Consider the following 25,296-nt stretch of genomic DNA (forward strand, 5'->3'; position numbering starts at 1 on the left):
CTCGTCCGTTGAATGCCACTTAACTTTTTCAAGTGTAATGCATTAATGTGCGGCATCTTCCCCTGCTCCTCTGTCCTCTGTCCTCTTAAACGGCAGCCAATGTCCCTGAAAGTGGCCTTCTTCCCCCTGCCCACGTTTTCAACAATAATTTTCAGATTATTAAAATTTTCTTTATTTTTTTATTGGATTTTTCTGGTTTATTTTCATTTGTTTGATTGGATTTTAGAATTACTTTAATTACTTAAAACTAAGAGGGAAGGAGTGGGGATAGAGGTCGGGAGGGGCAAACGAATCGCTAGGCTTTACCATTATTTTTTGCCATTTTCTAGATTAAAACTAATTAATTAAATGCTAGCACATGATTTTTATATTTTTGTTCCTTTCAGTTTTTCTATGAATTTGGGTTTTTTTTTTGTATTTTCTGAAACGTAGTTTTGTTTTATTTCACTGTTTAATTATTGTTTCTTTATCATTTAATAGTTTACAATTCAATCACACACACTCAAATGCACACATACACACATACATTATCTACACACACGCACGCACTTTAAATGTTAAACTATCAATTATTTATGAATTAATTCTGGTTTTTGCTGTTGGTATAAATTAAATAAACTAGAGTGAAACACACGTACTAATTACCGTTCATAAACTACAACTAAAACTAAAACTAATCCATAATTACAGCTACAGCAAGCTCAAAATCGAATCGAATCGCATTTAAGAAAGAGCATTCATATTCCCATTTCCATATTTTTTATTTTCATTCCGATTGAGATGGAGAGATGGCAGATCTTTCATCTGCCAAAAGATTAGATTGGCGATTCAATTGGGGTCTATACAAAAATGTACAATACAATAAATACAATTCAAGAAGTTTTTGGGTGCGAGACTACCAGAAAAAAAGAGAGAAAAGGGGGCAAGACTTGGTAAGTAATATTATTATTGCACATTAAGTGAACGAAATCGATTCTTTTCTCTAAGGATGGGCATGGGTCCTCTTCCGAGTGCTGTGTGGGGGTCAAAGAAACAAGATTGCGAAACTACGAACAAAAATTATTAAGAGAATCCAGGGGAATTCTTCTTGCATTTGAGATCTGATTTTACTGATTTTTGTTGCTCGTTATTTCGAATTTTCTACACAAGAACAAAATATTTCGAAAGAAACTCTTAAGATCAACAGCTGATTTTTTCATTTCATTTGATTTTTATTTACGATTTACTTTTTTATGCTTTTGTATTTTGTTGCTTTTGCTCACTATATATAGTATGTAGTTTATGTTTTGTTGTTTGTTTCATATATAGATAGGTTTATACATAAGTTAATTTGCTAAATTAAACAAAATTAAAGGACACGTTTCATACTTGCTTCTGTGTTTTTGTTTGTGTTTCTCTTGAGGAATGTTTTTTAAGTTGTGTTTCTTTTTTTTTATAGATTTTGTGTTTGTGTGTTTTAGATAGTAGCTAGACTAAAGTTTAGAACGACTTTATTCACGTTGGTAAACATATTTATAGTATTTTTAAAATGTACAAAATTCTTGCTTTAGCTCTTAAGTTTTCCTCTCTTCGTTTGTTGGGTTTTGTCAATAGTTTCATGGATATTTTACAGGTTGCTATCATGGTTTTGTTATTGGCTAAGATATTGTGTGATGCACTGTCCCGCCCACGCCACCACCCAGCGGCCCGCTGGCATAGTCCTGCCGATGCTGCTGGAGGCCTAGTTGCAGCTGGTGCTGCTGCATATCCAAGTCTGGGCAGGATTGGTGGAGATGCGACTGGTGCTGCTGCTGCTGCTGGTGGTGGTGGTGATGATGCTGCATCCAGGCAGCCGAGGGCAGCGTGCTCGGATGCTGTTAGACCGCCGGCCAAACGCTGTGGATTGCAGAGAGCAGAAAAGGTAGCAGAGGAGTTGGTTAGGTTCGTTCTAGAGTGTCTCTTCAGGATATGGTTGGGGTGGCTATCGTAATTGTGGTCTTTAAACTCACGTTAGTAATGATGGATTCGTCTCGGGCTGATACCAATACTGGGGCACGTAGCCACCCATTTGGGGTGGCGGGTTGTGGTGGTGCGACTGCGGATGTGGCGCTGCCGCCGCTGGATGAGGTGGCTGCGGCGTCATTTGCGGTGGCGGCTTGTGGTCGATCCAGTGGGGTTTCTGGTCCCACGGTGCTTGCGTTGGCGGACTGAGACCCGTTGGGGGGAATTCTAAGGGAGGGAAAGGAGGAAATAACACAGGGATATAGCCAAGTGGAAGCGGAGTAGAGGCATCAAGCAGATCCCACTTACCAGGTGATAGCTCGGACACGGGCGTACTCGATGGCGTTGGACTGTGTCCGGGAGGTAGATAATGTGAGGGGGAGCCGCTGTTCGAGCCGCCGCCGTTATTACCGCCTGAAAGAACAGATGCAATAGGAGATCCTTTAGTTCCTGGATCCCTTTGGGTATGGGGATAGGTGTTCGGGGGTTCTGGCGACTCACCACTGTGCATTTGATTGGGACTATGCTGACCAGGATTGGGTCCACCTCCGCCCAGAGGCATGCCGCTGTTGGTGCCCGGACCCTGGGCCGCCTTCATCATCTTTTTGTACTTGGAGCGGCGGTTCTGGAACCAGATTTTCACCTGCAACAGGGAAAAACACTTGATCATTATGAGGCACGGCCAGAGAGTCATCGCTAATTAGGCGCCGAATGGTGAGTGTCGAAGTCAGCATGAGTCGCACTTTATTTGATCGGCGTGTGAATAGCGATAAATGCAAATGCAAATGAAATTGTCTATGCCTAGTAGTTTGAGCTAATGCGGATCGACAGCATCCTTAGCCAGAGCAGAACCCGAGTAATAGATACAGAGACATACAGAGATGCAGGCTGAGATACAGCTACAACTAGAGATAGATACATATGTGGGAAGGTGGCTTATGGCTGCTTTTCAAACAGCTTTTCATATAAAATTAAGAGTGAATGGTCGTGAAAAGCAGCTGGCAGGAAAATGGCTCTATAAACTATAGTTTTTGGCAGCGTGCGACACACATAAAAGTATCTACGAGATACGAGAGTCTAACACATGTCTTAATCGAGTGTATTTCATCATTTGAGAAACTTGTATCTTTGTTGGGCAAATGCAAAGCAGCAGCACTTGAGCCAGCAGCCAAAATGTATCTCGCAGATACTTTCAGTTTTCATTTTCGAGCTTCAGCTTCAGATTCAGCTCCAGCTGCTCGTAGAACTAATTGTGCGCTGAGCTGTGAGTCGCTGCCAGAGCACTTCACTTTTTTGAAAGCCAGCCCCAAGATATCCCACAGTGAAGCTCTGCCTGAGTCGGAATCTGTAGCTGACTGTGACTCAAGTAGAAGTATCTGCGGGTGAGTGTGTTTAAATATAGATGCAGGCATCAGGCCAAAACGACGCGTATCTAATGCTATTTATGCGCACTCTTAACTGTATCTGCAGCCTGCAATCTTGCATGGCGTCCGTCCACACTGTGCCATACCCCATACACATGTACCCGTATCCGTATCTACTCTATCTATATCTATGCATGTAGATAGATACAGCTATATAAACTTGCCAGGCCAGACTTGCTCAAGGTCGTTCTTCGCGGTTGGTTGGATTTTTGTAGCGCCGCTCCAAGCTCAGCTTTTTTTCAGCGTTTGGCAAATTTCACTGACTTGGCTCATGTTTTTTTTTTTTAGGTTTTTTTGCCCATAAAAACAGTTTGAGGAGACTCGGCTTTTATGTGCATTCCGCTATGAGTTTGTGCTTGTATTTGTATCTGTGCCTGGGCCATCGATTTCAATTAGCCGATAGCTACCAGAATTGTCTGTTGTCTGATGCCTGATGGGGCTGAGGTAATCAATTGTCGGATCATTGACATTGGCATCCCCAGCCCCAGCCCCAACCCCAGCCCCGTTCCCGTACCCAGCCTTGACGTCGAACGGTAGCCGAAATCCACAAGTAAAATTTTCATTTCCATTTCATTTAAATGGTCAATCAAGCGAGAAGCATTTTGTGAGTCTCGGCTGGGGGTTAAACAAATTTAGAGATATTTTCAATTACTGGAAAAACACTTGAACTACAGTCAGATCTAGACATGCCACAAGAAAGCCAAAGAAGAGCCTTGATCGCTGCTGGTTTTAGATAAAGGCATGAACTTGGTAATAGACTATGGATACACACAAAAAAGGTACCTTTCTGGGTGTACCTTTGCACAGAAACTCGTACGATATATTGTATAGCTGTTACGCAAGGGAGGCCAAGCGAAAAATCTGCGCTCAATGATCAAATATTGTCGAGGTTCTCCTTACAGCAACAGCAACAGTCCCCAAAAAACTGTACCTGCTTGTACTTGTGGGCACAATTAACTGTAGTATCCCCACAAATGTTTCCATATTAAACATCAAACTTCTGTCTATTTATGATGTATTTCTGGTTTGCTGTTCATCGTTTTGCGCAAAAATGAAGTTAAGCAAATGTCAAAACTAATGGCCAACAGCCTCTCAATTGTCAGCTTAAGCAAACTCTCAAAAACATACATCTATATAAATACAAATGGATAGACAAACGAGATATACACGAAATCGTACATGAAATATCAACTCAACAAGTTCCCCTGCGAAACAACGAAGCAGTGCAAAATATAGAGGGGGGAAAGAAGAGTTCGCATGAGAGTAAAAGTGTCTTTGGGATCTCAGACAGTCTGTCAAATGTCAATCAGCCTTATGGTGTCCCACCGTCTGGGTACTTGTGTCTCTCTCTCTCTCTCTCTGAATTTGTACCACTTTCATATGAACAAATATGGCAAAAAGCAGCAAGAAATTAGCATGTCACTGTGTCAACTTGAGGCAGCCACAACAGCAGCAGCAGCACAGCAACAGCAGCAGCAGCCGCAGACAACAGATCGAAGTCGTCTCTGTGGCATTATCCTTTTAACCCACTTCGAGCGACTGGTCAGATGGTCAGACACTTGCTTGATCACTTCCGCAATATGTCACTTGCCATATAATTTATGCAGTCAAACGCAGAATTGATGGCTGGCTAGAGCTAGCCAAGAGTCCGACTCGGAGCTCCAGCCCGAGACAGAGTCGGACCTCGAGTTGGAGGCAGATTACAGATGAGTTTTATGACGACGGGAACGCGCTTCTCCTTCAGCCAGTGTTTCAGCCACAGTTCCAGCCAAGTGGAAGTGGACTGTAAAATACGATGACGATCACAATGACGACGACTATGATGATGATGATGATGATGATGATGGAGCACAGATGATGCTGGGGCAAGGCGAAGAGTGGACACCACTTGGGGCTGCTGCCACTGCCGCTGACTGTTGTGGGCTTTCTAATTGTGAACACTTGCCGTTCGAGCGATAAAACTTACTCACAAAAGATACAGATAGAAACGGAGAGAGAGAGAGGGGGGGGGGGGGGGATGGAGAGTGAGAGGGAGAGGGAGACACCTGCGTGGCTGTTAACTGGTTTCGTCGGGCATTGCCAAATGTGTCCCCAACCCCAGGCACTCCGCCCCTCTCGAGACCGACTCTAATTCATTTGACAGTTGAGCATTTAAAACGTGGGAAACCGATAAGCCAATTGCTCAGAAAGCTCTAATAACTTCATCTGGCCTCCATTCGGCCATCGATTGATTTGTGTGGGAGAGCCGGGCGAAAAGGTTTTCATATTCCTAGGAAACATTTCACAGCTTTTCCCTGATAAATCACCGCCCAACGAGCTGCACGCCCCTTGCCAAACCATAAATATGGGGGAACTCCTCCCACTGCCGAAAAACGTACGGCTTTATTTGCACTAAGCAAACGGCGAAGACAGCCCTGGACAGGGACTTGGACACGGATGCCTGGGCTTAATGACAGCCCCAACGCCCCAAAAACAAGCCATGGGATAATGTCCGATACTCTCTGGCTGGAAAAGGGTAGCTTCGGATGGTGAAGCCACTGGATGGCCTTCAGATACGAGTGTTGCGGATTTCTGCACATCTTTGACCCAAGCTGAGATTTGAATATCCACGTAAGAGTCCATCTTCCTTTCCGACATTCTAGAGTATCTGTGGTTCCTTCTTGATGGCTTGCTCAAGCAAATGCATTTCCACTTCGACCCGCGGTGGATGTCTGGCTAAAAAGCAACAAAAATGTTTATAGCTTTTCCCGGCGAGCGACAACACAGCAGCAGCGGCAGCAACAACAAAGGCAACAAACACAGCAGTGGCAAGAGCAAATGGCGAGGCATGAAATGGTCTCAGTTTTGTTGCCACAAATTTATGGCCACCAAACAGAGTTTTCCCCTCATTGTTCTCAGCTTGTTGCTTGTTATGTTTGCTGATGTTGACCCCGCTGTTGATGTTGCTGCTGCTACTGGCCCTGCTGCTGCCTTGGTTTTCATTCATAAATTCCGTGCAACAAGATTTTAGCATTTTTGCTGCACATTTTTGGTGCGAGAAATTTCAATTTGCTGGCCAAAGCGGTTAACATGAAAAACAATTTTCGGCGGCTTCTTTCAGCGGCGGCTTTGAATTACGGCCCGGCCAGAGCCATGGGCATTGTCTTAGCCGTTGATTAATGGGCCGCAGGCGGATTAGTCGATGCTCCGATTCACCGATTCCGATCGATGCCCGATCAGCAGGCGCCAATTGTAGCAGATTTAACTTCTTTCCGGACCTGAAAGTTGCATCCCGCTCACGCCCCACGTTTGATGTGTTAGATGATCACAGCCCGCGATCACTTTCGTTTAACTTCTGGCTCTACCTGCTCTCCACCTGCCTCTCTATTAACTTTAATGGCCAACAACTTTCCTCTGAGACGCTTCCAGCACGCGCCAGCTGGCCAAACGGTTGTAATCGCACTGCAATCGCCAGCAAAACGCGCGCAACTCGCGCGGCAGTTTTTAATTTATGCAGAAAAAAAGCTATGAAAAAATCACGAAATTCATAAAAATTCAAAAAAACAGATAGAGCGTGAGTGCGAGAGGAAGTGAGGGGGAGAGAGAGAGATTGAGGGAGTTGGGTCTGCGCGAAAATAAAATAAAAATTTTGATTTATGATCTTGTCGCTGAAGTTGTTTCGTCAATAGCCGGTGATGGCAGGTAGCGTTGTTGTTGCTGGTGCAAGTGCTGTTGTAGTTGAAGGAACATTTGTTGTTTTTATTGTTGTTGGTGCCTTTGGAGTTGCATTTCTTGTTGTTGAAACTTTTGTTCTTGTTTCTGTTGTTTCAAATCTAGTTGTAGTTGTTGTTGTAATTTTGTTTGGAAAATATGTTGTTTCTGTTGTTGAAACCGCTCTTTTCTGGCATTTGTTGTTGAAACTACAGTCTTTGTTCGTGTTTAAACTGCTGTTATTGTGGTTGTTGAATCTGCTGTTGTAGAGTTTTTTGTTTGGTAGTTGTTGAAGCTGCCCATACAAGTTTGTTGGCGCAACAAGTGCTTTCGGGCAGTATAACTCACTCGTCGTCTGCCGTCCGTCGTCCGCGGTCCGTCAGTCGGTCAGTCACTCAGTCAGTCATTCATAAAAGCAGCAGCAGCCTCGTGGCACTTTTGATTTTTGGTTAACTCATGTTTATGCCTGATTTTTATCGCTCAACAGGCACCGAAAAAAAGTAAAAGCCAACCAAATAAACGGAAAAAAAACGCATTTAAAGTATATATATCTTTGGAGCAAAACGATTGCAAATTTTAGATTGCCGGTGCCGGTGCTGTTGCTGCTGCTGCTGCAACAACAGCAATTGTTGCGTGTGCTGAAAGGCCACCCCAAGTAGATCTCAGCCCAGCTCCCACCCCTTTCATCCTCCATGCCATATAAACAAGCTGTGTCTTCCTCAGTATCTGTTGCTGCCTCTTCTACTTGCCACTGTCTGTGTCTCGCTTCCTCCCCCGCCCGGCCCCCCCTCTCTATTCTCTTTTGACTGCCATGGTTGACGGATTACGCAACTTGCCGGCCGTAGCATTTTCATTTTATTATTGTTATTATAAACTCTCCTCATTGTAGCTGCTTTTGCTGCTGCTGGCTGCTGCTGGCTGTTGGCTGCTGTCGGTGGCGTTTTTCATTGTGCTTGGAAAATTTGTTCATTGCATGCGATTGTTTGTTGTTATACGTGGAGCGTACGGCAACAGCAGCAACAACAGAAATTTGTTTATAATTTTGAATGCAGCGAGCAGCAGCAACAACAATCGCCTCGAGGCAGGCAATGACTTCGAAACACATACAACAATGCCATGTCGTGGCAAAAACTAAAAAAAAAAGGAACAAAATACAAAAAAAAAAAACTTTTCTTTTGAAAAGGTTTTTGTGTTTCCCGTGTGCCCCTGCCCCTGTCCCTGTCCCAGCTCGGACCTGCCCTAGAGTCAAGTGTCACGCACACTCTGCCCCAACCTAAGCTCCAGCCTCAGCCTCAGCCTCAACTTCAGCGTCGACTTTCAGCTCATTAAAGCCAAAGCCACATGCTAAAAAGTCAGTTCAAGTTCGCTGCTTAAGTCTTTCGTTCTTGTTAGCAGCCTGAGCCGAATGAGGGAGGGAGATACATCAGTGGAGTAAGAGACAGCATGAGGGAGAGCAAACTGAGCAAACAGAAACCTTCGCCCGGGCCCTGGCCAAGTCCAGAGAGGTGCAACCAAAGTGATTTCCAAATAAAATCGTTGCGGGCTGTTTTGGGCAACGCCTTCCCAAAAAAAAAACCTTAAGAAAAAACGGTAGAAAGGAAAGCGGCAGGCAGCGGCAGCCGCAACAGAGTTTCGACAAAAAACGCTCAAAGGCTTCAAGGCCAACAACGCAACACCGCCTTGAATCTGCTACCCAGCTCCAAGCTCCAGCTACAGCTTGAGCTAGAGCCCCGACTCCAACTCCAGCTCGAAATGAACGCACGTTAACACTGCCCGAGCCCCGAGTGCAGTCCGATCCGGTCCGGTCGACTCCACTTCAGGCCCGGGCTGGCTTGGACTGAGTCGCCGCCAAACAAATTGAAAGCAAATCGATGCGGCAGCATCATCAGCAGCAGCAGCTTCGTTCAAAGTTGAAACACGTGGATAGGCTGCAGCTTTGACCCCGCGGGACTTGTGGCAGCCGCTCGTTTGTGGCGGCACGCACGTGGGGCAGCTACCGTACACCATCGCAGCCCTAGCTGCTCAAACAAATTAATGGCTCATTTGTATGGGTTTATATGGATTCCTGCATAGCGAAAGTTCACTGGGGCTCAGTGGGGCTCAGTGGTGCTCATTGGAGAGCCAAAGTATGCCGTCCGATTCTGATGACCATTTTTGGGTCACAGCCAGTGCTCTCTGCGAGCTATTCCCCCGGGGGCAGCATGCAGCCATGTCCCAGCTATGCCATTGATCTTTATCAATGAAGTCCGTGGAAAGCGGCAAGGGGAAAGGGGAAAGGGGCAAGAAGAGTACATAGATAGAGTCGCCAATGCCATGAATGAAGCTGGCTGAGATCTTGGCTAGATTCATTAATTTATGCATATATAGGCAGTGCGTAAAAAAGTGAATGGGATGAGGGAAAAGCAGGAGATGGTAGATGGTAGATTGGCAACAGAGTCGGGAGGGTGCATGGAAGAGTTGGCCAGTTATGATGCTCCGCCGGCGGTGGAAAAACTCTGCTTAATAAACAATAAATATGCAATTAAGCAAGGCCAGACGATGGCTAAGAGGCAACCGGCAACAGCCACTGCCACTGCCACTGGAATAGCAGCTGATGTTTATATAAGAAGATCCACGTCCCCACCATATCCCCCTCCCCATTCTATAGCCACTCTAATAGCAATTAACGTAGCGCTGGATGCTCAGACTTGGTCTTGGTCTTGCTCTTGCTCTTGGATTGGACTGGACTGGACTGGAAAGAAGGCATCGCGATGCGATCGCTGGCCAGCGTTGCTGTTAATGAGAAACGCCAACGAGGAGCCAAGCGATTTCTGCAGCCATCGATATATACTATAAGTATATAAATAAAGATATTGATCTAATTTCTATATAGACATTGTCTGTAGAGCCAGTTCTGTGCGATGATTGCTCAATCGCTGAGCGCCGCATTTCACCAGCTTTCAGTCAAGTTTTTGAGATGAGCTCAAATTAAAATCATATTAATTATGTTGTTAGCCGGTTGAGATTGGTAACGGATCCTGAGGCAGAGAGGGAGAGAGAGGGAGACTGAGGCCTGGGCAGACCTCAACTCAGCTGAGATTCTGGCTAAAACGAGCGACAAGTGCAGCCGCATGCCAACTGCCAAAGTTAGCCACAGCCAAGGACAAATCGAGCATTATACTAACTCAATTAGTGCTTAGCAGGCCAGAGAGAAATGCCTCGATTTGCCATTTCCAGCATGCGTATTCACAGAAACAATTAAAGAGGCCTGGTCGAGGTGGTTCGGGCTGACAGGAGGTAGAAGGGAGGAGGGAACCTATGAGAATGGGCTGAGATGACGCTCATCCGGCCTGCAGCTATTGACAAGCCTCGATCCCGGCATCGGCATCGGATTCGGACTCGGACTTCTTAAAGCGTTTGTTTTTGCTTGTTCTCGGCCAGCAATTGTGCAACAAATTGTCGTTGTCAAATCCGGAAACTGTTCCCATGTTCAGCTAACACAGCGCGCTGTGAACTATTGAAACAAACCCGAACAACGGCAGCCAGCGGACAGGCTGAAAACTGAAACTAGCAATTGGTATTCCGACTAAAAGATACCCGCTAATCATAAGGTCCACACTGCGGAAGGAGATCCAATAAAAGCGAACTATCCGGGGAGCTGGTGAATGTCTACCAGGACTATCTGTATTTCTATACAGATAGACACTAGGTGGTCTCCGAATACAGTATACCCCTACAGTGTACCCTTCGAGTACAGAGGGTATAAAAACTGAAAAAACGCCCCAAAGCAGCGTTTAAAGTTTTTTTTTTTGTTTTCTGACTGACTGGCATGCAATGTGAATGCGATTGTGAATGCGACTCGGGCTGAGACTTCGACTGCGAATGCGAATGCGAATGCGACTCGGGCTGAGACAGAGATTTTCGCATTTTTGATTCACCTGCAAAGCCTTGAAATTTTGTAATTCTAATTCGGTGCTGCTCCGCGGCTGAAACACTGACTCAGTTCAAGTTTTGTAATCCATCAGCGACTGCAGCGGCAGAAAAGTTATGATGAAAACAAAAACAAAAACAAAATAAGTGATACAACAGCAGCAGCAGCAGCAGCAGCTGACGTACGAAAATTGTTCAACAATAAATCGGCGGCAGCATTTGATCAGACGTTGTCAAGGTGAGATTCTAGCAGATACAGATACAACACAACAACAACAACGGCGACTCATGACGACAACGACAACGGCAACGGCAACAACAAGTGCAATTTCAAGTATGTAGTGGTTGCCCAAGGGGCGGACGGAGGGGCGTGTACGAAAATAAGTATAAACATACTATGTATATACGTGTACTCCTCGTACAGCTGAATATACCCTTGTAGAGGGTACTACGGCTTTCACCAGAACGTTGCACGGCAGACAATGAAGGGCTTCCAAGCTGTCAGAACAGCCACAGAATGATTAGTATATCGAGTACTACAGCCATGTACAGCCATCACACATTTCCGAGAGTATCCCAAGCCTCATTCCCCCAAAAAGCTGGACTGTTTTTGAGGCAAGACTTGGGTTAGTCAGCGCTGCTGGGGCTGCTGTACTTTCAGTGTATGTCTTAAGCGCTTTTCACAGTCACTGCAAAATATTAGTCATATTTTAATTTAGTTTTTTGGCTTTGTAGCGAGTGACAGTAAAAATCGGTTGTGCACTTTGTCTAGTTATGTCATTGGGTTTTGATGGCCGCAGGGAGGGGCAGAGATCGACTAACTTTTTTGGCCAAGCCGTAAAAGATTTCCGCTAGCTGCAGCTGCCAGGGGAAAACCCCGAAACTTGTTTAATATTTATGCGATTCTGCTTAAAGCAGAAAAAAGAATATCAAATGCCTGAGAGTCGATATCACGTGTTGTATGGGAAGTACCGGCCGCGGGTGAGAGCTTGGGAAAGGTAGCCAGCCCTAGCCGCTGGAACTACGACTCCAGGAATTCCCCTGGAACTCGATGCACTTTCAATTACCCGACCTCAATTAGATGCTCCCAATTGTGACCATTGCCCATGAAGAGGTCCCATCAAAGGGCAATTGAAGGAACCCATTTTCCACATGGCTGGGCCTGGGCCTGGGCCTAGGCCTGGGCCCCCATCGACCAGGTCCCGATCCATCTGATGTAGGTGATATTAAGTGAAGACCCAAGCGACCGCCGACCGCCGACCGCCGACCCTCTCGACTATGTAAAAATCATTTTTGTGGTCAGATCCCATCGTTCAGATAATGACAAAACAAAACTAGGAGGAAAAACGCTAACAAAAAAGTGTGGCGGTTAATTGTGCAATTTATATAAGCGCATTCTTTTCAAGGGGTTTCGTTTCGTTTCGTTTTGGTTTTGGTTTTTGTTGGGGTTCGGGGATTGTAATTTAAATATTATTTGTCTTTTTTCTGTAGCCAGTCTCGGTTCGAGTCAGCAAAATGAAATCATGGTCAACTGACTATTATTTGTCGCTTACACACAGCATTTTCCTATGCATTTTCACAGCCGAGATCATGATAATGCTGGAAAACAACAAAAGAGTGGAAAAAAACAGCGACAGACCCGAGAGTTAACCAAGCGTTAAAAGTTGCTTGTCTGCTATTGTTGCTGTCGTTGTGGGGGGGGAAAACCTCCAAGGAAACTCCGGACCGATCTGCCCTTTGCACTCGCCCTCCCCCTGCGAAACTATCTCCAGACAAATCCCGCATTAATTGGTGTCAGAGTACAAGGCCCTGGTTGCCGGGTGCCCGAAAGGATATTCGAGCCCGGCTAATTGGCAGCGCCGTTACAAGGCCAGCAAGTGCAGCGAACGGGGTGGCTCTCGGCCCGTTCGATATTTGCAAATTTGAGAACCACTTATAATATGAGACGGGTACCGGGTACCAACCACCCACTAGAGCGGGGCTATCTTATCCTATCGTCATAATCATCGTCGTCATCGGATGTATCTGTTCAGAAACCGCACCAGAAACCAGTTGAGGTTCAGCCTGATGACGGAGTCGCAGTCTGGGTAATAAAATAATAATTATTATTATTATCGCATCGGAGAAATCTTCAGACCAGAGGGGCATCCTTGGGGCTGGTGTGTAGTGTGGTCGGGTTGGGTCTACATCTACCTTTCCGCGGTGTGTCAACGAAATGAGACCGTAATTAACCCAGCCTGGCCGGGTCTTGGCCCACTCAAGCCCCGAGTTACACTCGCATTGTTGGCCAATAGAGCCGCCGTGTCGCCGCTTCGCCGTGTCGCCGTGGCCACTGGGCCACTGGCACTCCAGCTATGCGCAATAATCATAAAATGTTATTTATTTGAATACTCTCACTTGACCAGGCTAATAACACTCACTAGCCTGCTGGCTCCTACTCCGCCTCGCTACCCGTACCCCTATCCCAATTTTGTAATTTCCTGAGCATTTCTGTACGCAATGATTTTGATCGAATCGCTGACGGATGGGGCTGGCTGTGCTGATGCTGTGACTGTGACCAGTTTGGACGTTTTGAAAGCTGCAAAAATATTGTGAATGAAACGCAAAACTCGCTTACAGCAGCAGGGATCCGCGATCCGATACACAAGTTGTGTGGCAACTTGATGGGCTCTGTGGAGAATGGAGTTGATGGTCAAATGCTAATGGCTAGAGGAAGCTATAAACGGTCATCGGATGGGGTCTGGCCTGGAGATGTTATTCTCGTATCCCCAGCCATTTCCATTAGGGTTTTCTCTTTCATTTCTGTGCATTTTGGCACGCTTTGTGGGTCAATCTCTGTCTCTGTGTGTGTTTGATCTCTACCTGTGACTGCGAATTATGTCAACTCTAATCAAGATGGTGCAGACGGCACGTAAGCACTCAAACGTCTATCTATCTATGCCCATTTCTAAGCGCATCTGTAAGTCATGTCTATGAGTATCTCCAACTACTGTATTCCCATATCTATGTATCTATCCCCACATATACCACATGAATATATATATATATTTTTGTCTCTCATGTATCCCCCAATACTTGTATCTTTTGACAGGCATTAGATTGAGCTCTCCTCAAAATGCAAATGCGGTCAGAGAAACAGAGAAAGAAAGAGAGGAAGAGAGAAGGCCTGGTGAGAAATTGAGAAACGAGCCCCATGCCTGTCTCTCGAGCCATGCATCATTGTTAATGGCAACTTGTTTGTTGTCGCGTCGCTGTCGCTGCTGCTGCTGCTGCTGCTGCTGCCACCGAGCTGCCTCTGCCTCTGCCTCTACCGCTGTTGTAGTACCAGCATCAGCATTGATCAAACTTAATTCAAAGTTCCTGTTACGAGAGCTGGCGGTGCAAAAATTTCGACATAGGGAGGCAAGGAAGCGGCGCGATGTTGCCGCTGCTGTTGCTGTTGCTGCTGCTGGTGGGGCACCGATGTTGCTGGTTTCGTTGTTGCTGTTGTTGCTGCTGCTGCAATGTGCGTGCGATTAAGACGTGAGTGTGGCTGCTGCCTCCACTAAGTTACATTGTATTATGTGCCATAATTTAATTGACATTGCTCGCGTAAATCAGGCAATCACTGATATACGATGTGCCTCTGCTTCGGCCCCCTGCCCCAGCATAAACGAACGTGAGCAGCGACGCTTGGGATATGGGCGGGGGCAGGGGCTGGGGCACTGGCACGGGCACGGTCGGGGGCAGCGGCTGCGGCTCTGTGGCTGAGCATTTAAATGCGGTCAGCCAGTTTTTCATTTTTTCTCGCTTAGTCGTTGATACTAACTAGACACTTGTATTATTTAAATCAAGTTGTGCTAGTTTTTTTTTCTCTCTATTTTTTCCCGCCCCCTCTCCCGCTGACTCTGCTCTTTGTTGCTGTTGCTGATGTGGAAATTAATTTTAATTTCGTTACAAGTATTTTATTTGGCCTGAAATTCCAGCGAAATATCATTTTTTTGTTGTACATTTTTTTGTTTGTGGGTTTCTCTTTCTTATTTTGGAGTCCATGACCTTTGAGAGGTTCCAGAGCATGGGCCACGACGTTGCACGTTAGGGGTGGAGCAGACTTATCGCAGCAGCCGGGGCAAGCAACAAACCGAAGGTGTGCACCGTGGGCGATGCGTCTGTGGCTGCGGCTGGGGCGACGTCTGCGTCTGCGTGCAGCAGCGAAAGCCCAAAGATTCGCAAAACTGCTATCGCAACGGCAACCCCCCCCCACACACATACACACACACACACACACACACACACACAGACAGCTGCAGACGAGCGCATAAAGCAGGCGTTGTTGATTTTTGAAGACAGGCCACGGCAGAGGCTGGGGCCCAACGCAAAAAGTTGGTACAAGTAGAAGTTAGCTAGGGGTGTACTTGGATATCTTCAAGCTTAAGACTGGCCAGATCACTGGAAATATGCCAGATTATAGCTGCTGTATCATCTGCTATCTCTCAGCACTACCAACATTTTGTTGCTGGGCTGCGATGGTGTTCCCTTTTGCTCCCACAAGCGCCGTTTTGGCAGTTCGTCTGCCAAATCCTTTGTTTTCAGCCAGCGTGGCCGTGGCCTCCTACAAATATTTCGTGGCTGTTTCTCTGGCTGTTGCGCCCTCCTCGAGAGGATCGGAGCTGCGGCCGAGGAACCAGATCAAAATGTGCCGATATGAGCTCATAAACACGCAGTTTAAAAGTATTTTTGTATTCTTTATATTTCAGTTAACCCCTCTTTATATTCTTTATATTTTTTGGTTTTCTTTTTTTTCTGTTTGTGCTTTTTGGGGGAATGGAGATCAGAGGAGCGGTGCCTGTCGAAGGGGATCCGTATCTGTACATACACTTTTGTCTCGCGCTGTCAGATTTGAGCTTGCAGTTTGTTTTTGTTTTTTTTTCTTTTTTTGGGGGTATTGAAAACTTTTTGGCAATCGTTTTTGAGCCGTTCTATGTAATTATTCAATTAGGCGAAGTGGCAACAGGCAGGGAGAGGGGGAGGGAGAGCTGGAAGCAAACAGTAGCCAAGATTTTGCTCTAATTGAAACTTAATTATTTGCTGAATCTGTGTGTGTTTTTTTTTTATAGTTGGGTACCTACTCACGAGCATAGAGGAGATATTCAGGGGTCTGGGGGTCCGCCGCTCATTAACAGTCACCGGATGCACTTTCAAATCAAACGAACAGCAAGTGGCCGAGTGAAAGATGCAACTGGAAACGAGTTTTTTGTGGCTGAAGATACAGCAGCAGCGGCAGAAACAGCAAAAAATCATAATAAAATTACCATAATTATAAAAAAAAGCTGTAAAACAGCAAGCAATGTGCCACAGTTTTTTTTAGCGGTAATATTAACATACTATAATAATATTCTACATACATATATACTATATATGTAGTATATTTTTATATAGACCAGCTTTTGTTGTGCTTCTGGCTGTTGCTGGTTGTTGGCAGGTGTTAGAACGTGTCTCTTGAGCCGGGCTTCAGGCCGGACAAGCTGCCGTCAGGCCACAGAAACCGAATTGTATAACACGCCCCGCGAAAACAAAAACCCGCCCCCCTGAGCCGCTGCACCCCCCTCTGGCCGTGTGGCTGAAGGCCATTAAGCTAAGGCTGCAGTCCGCTAACTGTTTGCTGTTTGTGTAACGCATAAATCTTTTGGGCCAAGCACAATGGTCTGTTTGCACGTCTCAAACATTGGCGTGGTGGGCCCGGCGAGTTCGACTAGCCTCTGTCCACTAGACTCCACGTGGCCGGGTCCGGCTTCGGCTGCCGCTCCTGCCTCCTACTCCAGGTCCTGCTGCTGGTCTTTGGCTTGGCCTGGCCTGGCCTGGCTCTTGGTCCCGGGCAAATCAATAAAAAACTTCCGCCACTTCAAATGGCGAGGGCGGTTTTAATTAACACGCGGCCCAAAAGTTGTGTTCCTTGCGGAAAGCGAAAGCAGGGTCCTACGTCTGCACTGAGAGAAAATGAGATCGATTCCAAGTGGCTAATGGCAGGTGTAAGTGTGACAACTTTCCAAATATCAAAGGAATATTGTAGCTCCAGTGTACCCCTTATCTTTCGCACTGTGTAGCTCAAGTTGGTAGCACCCCAAAGTGCAGTCATAAATTTATGCTTTTGGCCAACTGCTTAACCCCTTAAAGGCCAGGCCAAGATAGACCGAAATTGATTGTGTCGCTGCAGGCGCTAGGGGCGTGGCTATTTGTTTAGTTGCCTCGATTGACAGCTGCCACAGTCTCAGCTTTCGGGGAAATCAGCGTCTTTCCTCTCGCTATACACGTATATAGTATCTATAGACCATTTCTGGGGGTGACTCAAGCCGTAGAAGGGGAGCTCTGGAGCAGAATTTATTACACAGCCGCCGTGTGGCACGCCCGTTCTAGACTGACTGACTGCCCCTACCTCTGTCCCTGCTCGTGCCCCTGCCACTGTCCCTGCCACTGCCCCTGCCCCTGTCTCTTGTCAGATATTCAAATATGTATCTTGATAAACAACTTGCGGCTGGAGCAACACCCACGCAACCAACACAGATACACCCCAGCACACACACACACATACATAGATATGGCACAGGGTCTTCGTCTTCAACTTGTTTTACAAGTTTTTCTTTACAACATTATTCTGGCTCTCCCTCTGGTGCCACATAGCGCGCTCTCCCTCGCTCTCTCTCTCGCTCTCTCTCTGTGGCACTGCCACTGCTCCGGTCTGTGGCTGGGCACATGAACTTTTGTGGCACACTAATTCAATTAGGAAGCCCACGCCCACTATCAATAAATTTCTCTAAAAACGAGACTCATTCACAGCTTTTTGTTCCCCTTAGCTTCTTCTTTAGCATAGTTTTTATGTGCGAATTGTTCTTGCTCGAATGGGAAAAAACTATTAAACAAAAGCAATGAAAAGTGGGGCCCGGGGGAGTACATTGGGGCTGGGGATTGGACTTGGGTGGGTGTTGTCTGTGACAATGCTGGAGAACAAGGGGCAGCAGCAGCAACAGAAGCAGCCACAGAACAACTTTTCATAGAATTGACATTGACACACGTGGAGGAGCAGCAAAATGGAAAGAGCATAATACTCGTAGTATTACACATGCATCCACGTACAAAATGCACATCACATTGCATGTTGGATGAGTGTATCTATGTGAGTATCTGTGTGTGTGTGTGTGTGTGTGCGTGTGTGTCTGCTGTCAAGTGAGAGGGTCACAGGCGTAGGAGGCAAGCGCTGTTGCTATTGTTGCAACGTTGTCTCTGCGGCTGGTGTCTTTGCTCGTTTGTGAGTCAACATTAGAGGCACGTCAACAATTCAATTTGAAAAATGCTAACTAACTGCGAGCCCTGCGGAGATAGTGGCTAAAAGGATTGCTGCCACAGCCAGGGGAATTGTGCGAGGTATCTACAATATGTAGATCCATTATCGAAGGATTGTAGGATGGGCAAAATAATATGATAGGTATTACTAAATGGTGAATAAAGTGCAATTCTACTGCCGTTGAATGCTCTTGCAATATCGATTCAGAACAGCATTTAAAGTTTGTGGCCGATTTGGGGAAACTTATAATCAAGAATCAACTCATTTAGAGAATAGAATGAGCCACGAGGGACATATGTATGCATCCTTCAATAGAATGAAATCAGAAAATCAACTCAAAGTGCATTTCAATAAGTTTTCTTTGACTAAGATAGGGGATATTATTCAGCAGAATGGCGCCGATAGTAATAATTGATTGAATATTGATTATCGGAAACTTAATGTGATTATAAATTTGGACTCACCTGCGTTTGCGTGAGGCCCAGACTCGCCGCCAGCTCGGCTCGCTCGGGCAGGGCCAGGTATTGGGTGCGCTGGAACCGTCGGTTGAGCTGCTGCAGCTGCAGCGAGCTGTAGATGGTGCGGGGCTTGCGCATCTTCTTCCCCTTGCCGTTGACCCGGAGGCCGGACTCCTCGCACTTGTCCGAGATGGAAAAGTCTGCAAGAACCGAACAAAGGAATGGAAACCGTCAGTCGGCTGGCTCTGTAAATGGCAAGCGACTTTGCAATGATGAATTTATAATTAGGCTATGAAATTATGGCCAGAATGGAGCGGCGGCTTGGCGGCTGGGCGGCTTGGCGGCCTGCCGGCTTGGGTGGAGCGGGAGAATGCTGCAGAATGCTGGGGGGAGTAGAACACTTAACCCTTTTTTGTGTATATTGTGTGCGCCATATGCATATTTATGAGGAAATTCCCCCGTCGAATGGAATGCATGAAACTGTTACATTTATGGACCTGAATTAATTGCCCCTGCAGCCGGCAACCCATAGAAATCACAAAAAGAAACAAAGGCCTCATGTCTGTAGCTCTGAATCCTATATCGATTTGTTAAGTAACTTGTAAATGTCAACGAATTATAGTTAATTGCAGAATTGAAAGTTCAAAGCACTCCGCAGTGCTGTGGTACGAATAAATCATCATCATCAGCCTCATCAGCTCTACGATGATACGATGATGATGGTGATGGCGATACGTAGAGCTCAAGTTCAATGAGCGGCGGCTGCACCAACTGTTGACGTTGCTAATTGTTCGAAACTAACACACACGGTGCCGCCGAACTATTATTAAATGCCAAATATGGTTACAGGTGTGTGCCATGCCTCTGTATGTTTATCCGTGTATCTGTGCGCTGGTGTAGGCCGAATTTATTTGGCGCCCGAGCAGCCAGCACGTGCTGCACACTCTTAATGACAAAATGGAACTGAGTAACAGAGCAACAGAGCCACAGAGATGGCAGCAATCATTGTCATTGTCGACCACCCAATGGCCCATTACTCAGCGCCGGCCCAGGCTCCCTAGTGTGCGTGTAGTGTCTCTATCTGTGTGAGTGATGGGCTCGGGCTCGGGCTCCGGCTCCGGCTCCTGGCCAACGGTTCTCTGCCACACATTCATCCATCAGGCAACTACGCCAAAGAATGGTGTAATTAATTACGCCAAACGAAAGCCTAATTACTGCAATTATAATTACAAACAACTGTTTGGCAGGCGAGAGAGCGAGAGAGAGTAGTAGGACTTTCCTGAATCATCAGAGGGAACACCAGGGAGAATATAGTTATAGCCATATAGACACGTAGATAACGATCAGCTGCTTTCCCAGATCTTGTGGCAGACCAGGCCAGAAGCTAACTTCAAGTGCAAGCAGAGAAGCCTCAAGGTTAATTGGGCCCACGTTGCGTATGAGTGACAATGTCTGGGCCTGAGGCTAGAACTGAGGCTGGGACCGACTGTGGCGTTGGCGTTGGCGTTGCTGTTTGTCTCCAGCCACAATGGCCAGCCAGCCAGCAGCCACAAAAGTGAATTGCTTTTTACTCACAAAATGGAAACTGCTCAACCAAAACGCATCGAAATAGCAACAAAGTTGTTCAACAAAATGACAATGAAAACAGCAACAAATTGTCACAGTCAAGCGCGCAATTATGCCAGAGACTGAGACTGGGAACAACATTTGCCAAAAAAAAAAAGTCGAACAGAAAAAGGTCTAAAAATACTAAAGCAAGGAAAAGCTGAAATAAAAAAAAAAAGAGGAAACGTGCAACGCGAGCAAGAAAAATTTAATGAAACATTCAATTAAATTATAAACCTTTGGGATATACCACTTGTTTTTGTCTTTGGAGACTCCAAAACAAAGATTGCCAAAACTATCTTTAGATTGTTTTCCAACAAGCAATTGAAGCTGGATGGAAGTAAAATACTGAAATCGCTAAAGAGTTTGTGTGTTTGGGAGACTGAATGGAGACAAGTCAATCTTGAGATCAACGGGCAAACAAAAACCCCGCTAAAGAAGACAACAATGGCACTCGAGAGGCGTCGCGCTCTCGAGCTGAAGTGTCGCCAAAAAATAGAAGAGGAAGCTGCCAAGAGATCTCTCAAAGACCTCAACAGAAGAGCCCCAGCAGGCGGCCACAAATTATGTGTAGAGAAGAGATGGGAGGATGGGAGGATGGAAGGATAGGAGGTCACTTACCATCCTTGGGCGGACTGGAGCAGGGCGGGGCATAGCTGCCCAGGTGATAGCCGGAGTAGGAGTTCTGATGCATGGGCGGGAACGGGTAGCCGAGGGCGCTGCGCGGACTCGGGAATCCTGAGTCCTGGCCTCCTTGTGGACCGAAGTGCTGGTAGGTGCTCCGTATGCCGCCGTACCTGAAAGACCAGTAAAATGTCGAAAAAGAAAATCAATAAATGGTTGAGTAAAAATAGAGTACACACGGGGACTACAGAGGATATTCTCGATGAATGAATCGTGTACGGGGACACATCAACGTTTCCCATTTTCCCTATTTTTTCCATGTAGTTTGCGTGTTTTGTCTACACTTTTCACTATTAAATTCAAACGTCGCCGACAACGAACCACACGAAAAATTAAACAGAAAAACAGGGCCTAAAATGTTTCATGTTTAATGCAAAAAGCGTCGAAACGAAAACTTTTTCTCTCACAACAAAAAATTAGGCCCGACGAGGGAGACCACAAACTTTTGCCATGACTTCATTTAAACAGAAACGGAAAAAGACACCGAAACAAAACTAAAGCCCCAACTTGATGCGGTTAAATATATCAAAGAAAAATCAATACAAGTGTCAGAGTTTTGGGTTTTGGTTGTAGTTTCGGTTGGAGTTTTCCCTATACTGGTCGTAAATATTTTGTTAACACTCGGCGGTTGGAACAGTTGAGCGAGTTCCCATGCATTATGCTCGGGTTCCTAGCGAATTGCATCAAATATTCAATGTTCTTTTGGCCCGGGAACACGGACGGCGGAACACGGAAGCGGAAGCCGGTCAAAAAGCCAAATGAAACGCAACTGAAACCGCAACGCACATCGGTCCGCGGAAAGCGGACAAGGAACAACGGACAACATGGCAGCTACTTGGAAGATAGAGCTCCTGGGGACCGAGACCAAGCCCAGCGAAGCATTCCAAACCCCAGAAGTTAAACACGCACAGAGCCAGAGAAATGACAGAAGAACATGGAGGGAAGAAACCGCAAAAACCCGGGAATGCAATGAAATATGTATAATGAAAAATCGAATCGTGCGTTGGAAAAACAATTGGCGGCAGTAGGCACAGCAGTACTCCAAAAAGTATTACTGAACTTGCATATATGGATCTACATACATATGTATCTACCCTCCTCGATTATGACGATGATGATGGCGTTGGGAACCCTACGGGAAACATGCTTTATTTAGCACATGGACTGCCAGAGCCGGGAGTAGATTCAACTGAACTTAATTGAATTTATTTTTGGCTTCCGTTCGAGTCGCGAGGCACCAGCATGGACTGCACGCCGGAAAGTGCAACTGAAGAGATTTTCTTAATCAAAACTAATAATGCCGAGACCTCTACAAGGGATCGATCCCTCAACATCCTATTCATTAAACTGCAAAGCTTTCATAAACTCCACAAATAATATAGTCAAGGCGGAAGGCAGAAAATATTTATAAATTATGGAATTTACAATGATAGCATAAATACCATATCTATAAAGAACCCTTCTCGTCTCTTCCAATAAATCTTCTTCTGTTAATGGTTCTTGTACTCATAATACAGAGCTATTTTATTTCTTACCCTTCCTAGGCATTTCAAGTATATGCTCTCAAATATACAGAAAAAGTCTGATAGGAAAATACAAAATAGTAAATACTTTATTCCCATCAAAATGCATGTCTTTTCCATTCTAAAACACCTTTATCTTTATCATACCCCAACTTCCAGCAATTAAAATTATAGGTTTTATCTGAACTAAATTTGCCTAACCAGGGAACGCCCTAACTCCCAACTTTTCTGTTTCCTTTCAGGGTGTGGTTGGTGCATGATACACAAATTAGATCGAATTCGGATAACTGAAATGTGGCAAGAGTCTGTTGCAAGTCTTTTGAGTGGCAGTCAGTCAAAGGCTCGATGCTGCACTGAGTTTTGGGCAATTCTTTGACATTAGCTCAGGAGATCTTTCGGCTTCCGATAAGCTCCCTGACAATGGCGTAGCCCCCAAAAGGAGTCCGATCCTTGAAAACTCACCCGGCGGCGGCATGTTGCTGGAGCTCGACGAAGGCTGACTTTCCGGGTATGTTGACGCCGGGCGTGACGCTGGCCGCGGTGTTGCCACCGTCCATGTATTTGGGCGTGTGGGGGGCATCGGGGGCGTCCATGCCCGACTGGGGGGTGCTGGGAGGCCCCTCGTAGGGGCTCCCTAGGTCCGTAAAATTGAGCGTGTTGGCGCCTATTGAGGCCACTTTATCAAGAATTTTGAAGGCTTTTCTGGTGGCTGGACCCGCGGTAAGGAAATTCGATACAATCTGAGAACGATCAAGGCTTCAATCGAAATCTTAGACACTCGATAATGGGTGTGTATTGGTTGATATATGTGTGTGTGTGTGTGTGTGTGTGTGTGTGTGATTGATTGATTAATTTAATTACACGTAAACAAAGTTTTAATTGCTGTTCAGTTCGTTGTTGTTTCTTAAACTTTTGAGCGCGTAAATCCTTTTCCAGCTGCGAGGTAGCAATCCGCTTTTCTTTAGCACTTTAACTCTATTTTGCACTCTCTTTATCTCTCTCTTGATCTCTCTCTATATATATCTTTGATTACTTTTCACACTGGTCATGAATGGGGGGAGGAAGCTTGTGTATCATTTCGGGCTGTGCATTCATTCAGCACTGGCTTTTGATTTAACACTCAGTATTCCCGATTACAGCGACGGCCGCATTTCGAATTCAAACTCAAATCCAAAGCAAAGCAAAGCAAAGCAAATCAACTCAAATCAAATCACAATCGACGGCAGCGCGACGAATCGGATCGGAACACTTCTCAGATCGGCTCGGTGCAGACGGTTTTTAGATCCGACGCTAAAGACTACGACGACGGAAACGACGGAAACGACAGCAACGACAGCAGCAGGTTGCAGCAACGGACGACGACCGACGACGAACTGCCCTCCAACAAAGTTCCGAACAAAGTAAGGCCTCCGCGGCGCGATTGCGCGCTGTTCGAGCCGAGCCCGACTTGTTTGCGCTGTCGCTTTGTCGCCCTGTGGTTGTAGTGTGCGAGCGGAACAGCACAGCGGCTCGGCTTAGACGTGCGCCGGAGTGGGACGGCTGCTGTTCTGATGCTCGTAGCCGCCAATCGTCTGTTGCGTTACCGGTTCCTGGTGTCGGTGTGCGTTTGGTGGTGTTGAAGCCAAACCAATACCAACAATTTTCTCACTAAGCCCGTCGCACCGGGGGTTGGGGAGGGTTGCTTACTCGCCGTTTTTACTGTCATTTCTGCCTTTTGTCTAGGTCTAGGGCCCCGTATTGAGGCGTGGCCTGTCGCCCCCCATATTCGGGTTTCGGGATTTTCGGTGCGGAGACTTCTCTCCTCTCTGCAACATTTATATGCAAATATGCCGGACAGAGGTGGCAGAGGGGGCAGGGCCTGGCTACCCATGGAAAGTGCAAATATTTTGACGTTATAAATAATGTTGATTAAATGCAAAGGTCTCAATTATTAAATTGATTGTTGAACCTGTAATTTTGTCTGTTTCTTCTGCTGTTTGCGGGTTTTTCGGTTCAAATCGAAACTGTGGCACATCCAACGGATTGTGGGGGCCGCCAAAAGATGGGGGGAAATCAAATATAATTTAATTCAATGATTTGTTTAGATACTGCGAGCACTCTCCAAGTGGGATGATATGAAAAGAAAAATATACTTAAATACTGTATAGTTTTCATATTTAAACATTTTTGTAAAAGGTGGAAATTTTCTTTGAAAAATCCAAATTTGTTATGTTTTCTTTAATTTTGGCATACCTGGCGCCATCCAGTGGCTGCATTTAGCGTCTGCAAACCTGTCTGACAGGCCGACAATCTGCTCACCTGCTCCAACACACACACACACACACACACGAGCGCACGCATACCAGAACGCCCCCGCTGGGGCGCAAAGAGAGCCGCATGCCACGCCTACCACGGCGACTGTTACTCCAAAGAGCGAACGAGCGAGAGGTAGTAGTAAGAGAGAGAGAGAGAGAGAGAGAGAGAGAAAGAGAGAGAGAGCGCGCACGCGTATTCCAATTCAAAATGGCGTCCTTACCAAAAAGTTGTTGTTGGACTTTGTGTCGCTTTGTAGCCAGGTCCGGCGACAGCGAGCCGCATTTCGAGCGGCATTTTTCATTCACAAAGTCGGTCGCCCGGAGACGGAACCAGAGAAAAAGACACAGAGACACAGAGTCCAAAAGCCAGAGAATCAGACAGTCAATTTTTTCTTTAAAAGAAATCAAAAA

The 25,296-nt window shown here is 46.1% G+C and overlaps 1 protein-coding gene across 2 annotated transcripts; it reads right to left on the bottom strand.

Annotated features, from left to right (window-relative positions):
• Positions 1 to 396: 396 nt before the first annotated feature.
• Dll (homeotic protein distal-less) lies at positions 397 to 24,023 on the bottom strand. Of its 2 annotated transcripts, XM_001361171.5 has the most exons (7): positions 23,054 to 24,022; positions 21,006 to 21,181; positions 18,786 to 18,979; positions 2,482 to 2,623; positions 2,290 to 2,394; positions 1,989 to 2,208; positions 397 to 1,875 (listed from the first exon to the last, which is right to left on the bottom strand). In XM_001361171.5, the coding sequence occupies exons 1-7, from the start codon at positions 23,182 to 23,184 to the stop codon at positions 1,857 to 1,859; spliced, it is 987 nt and encodes a 328-aa protein (XP_001361208.2). In that variant the 5' UTR covers positions 23,185 to 24,022; the 3' UTR covers positions 397 to 1,856. The 2 variants fall into 2 exon arrangements, with proteins under 2 accessions (XP_001361208.2, XP_015040113.2); XM_015184627.2 differs by lacking the exon at positions 397 to 1,875 and having other exon boundaries at positions 1,985 to 2,208; positions 2,290 to 2,623; positions 23,054 to 24,023.
• Between the last annotated feature and the right edge of the window lie 1,273 nt (positions 24,024 to 25,296).

Source organism: Drosophila pseudoobscura, chromosome 3 (genome assembly GCF_009870125.1).
Source record: "Drosophila pseudoobscura strain MV-25-SWS-2005 chromosome 3, UCI_Dpse_MV25, whole genome shotgun sequence".
Taxonomy (NCBI): domain Eukaryota; kingdom Metazoa; phylum Arthropoda; class Insecta; order Diptera; family Drosophilidae; genus Drosophila; species Drosophila pseudoobscura.

Coding starts and splice junctions, on each gene's coding strand:
- Dll (XM_015184627.2), bottom strand. CDS start 23,184: ATGGACGCCCCCGATGCCCCCCACACGCCCAAATACATGGACGGTGGC. Junction 21,182..23,053: donor CAGCAACATGCCGCCGCCGG/GTGAGTTTTCAA, acceptor CTGGTCTTTCAG/GTACGGCGGCATACGGAGCA. Junction 2,624..18,785: donor TGGGCCTCACGCAAACGCAG/GTGAGTCCAAAT, acceptor TCCCTGTTGCAG/GTGAAAATCTGGTTCCAGAA.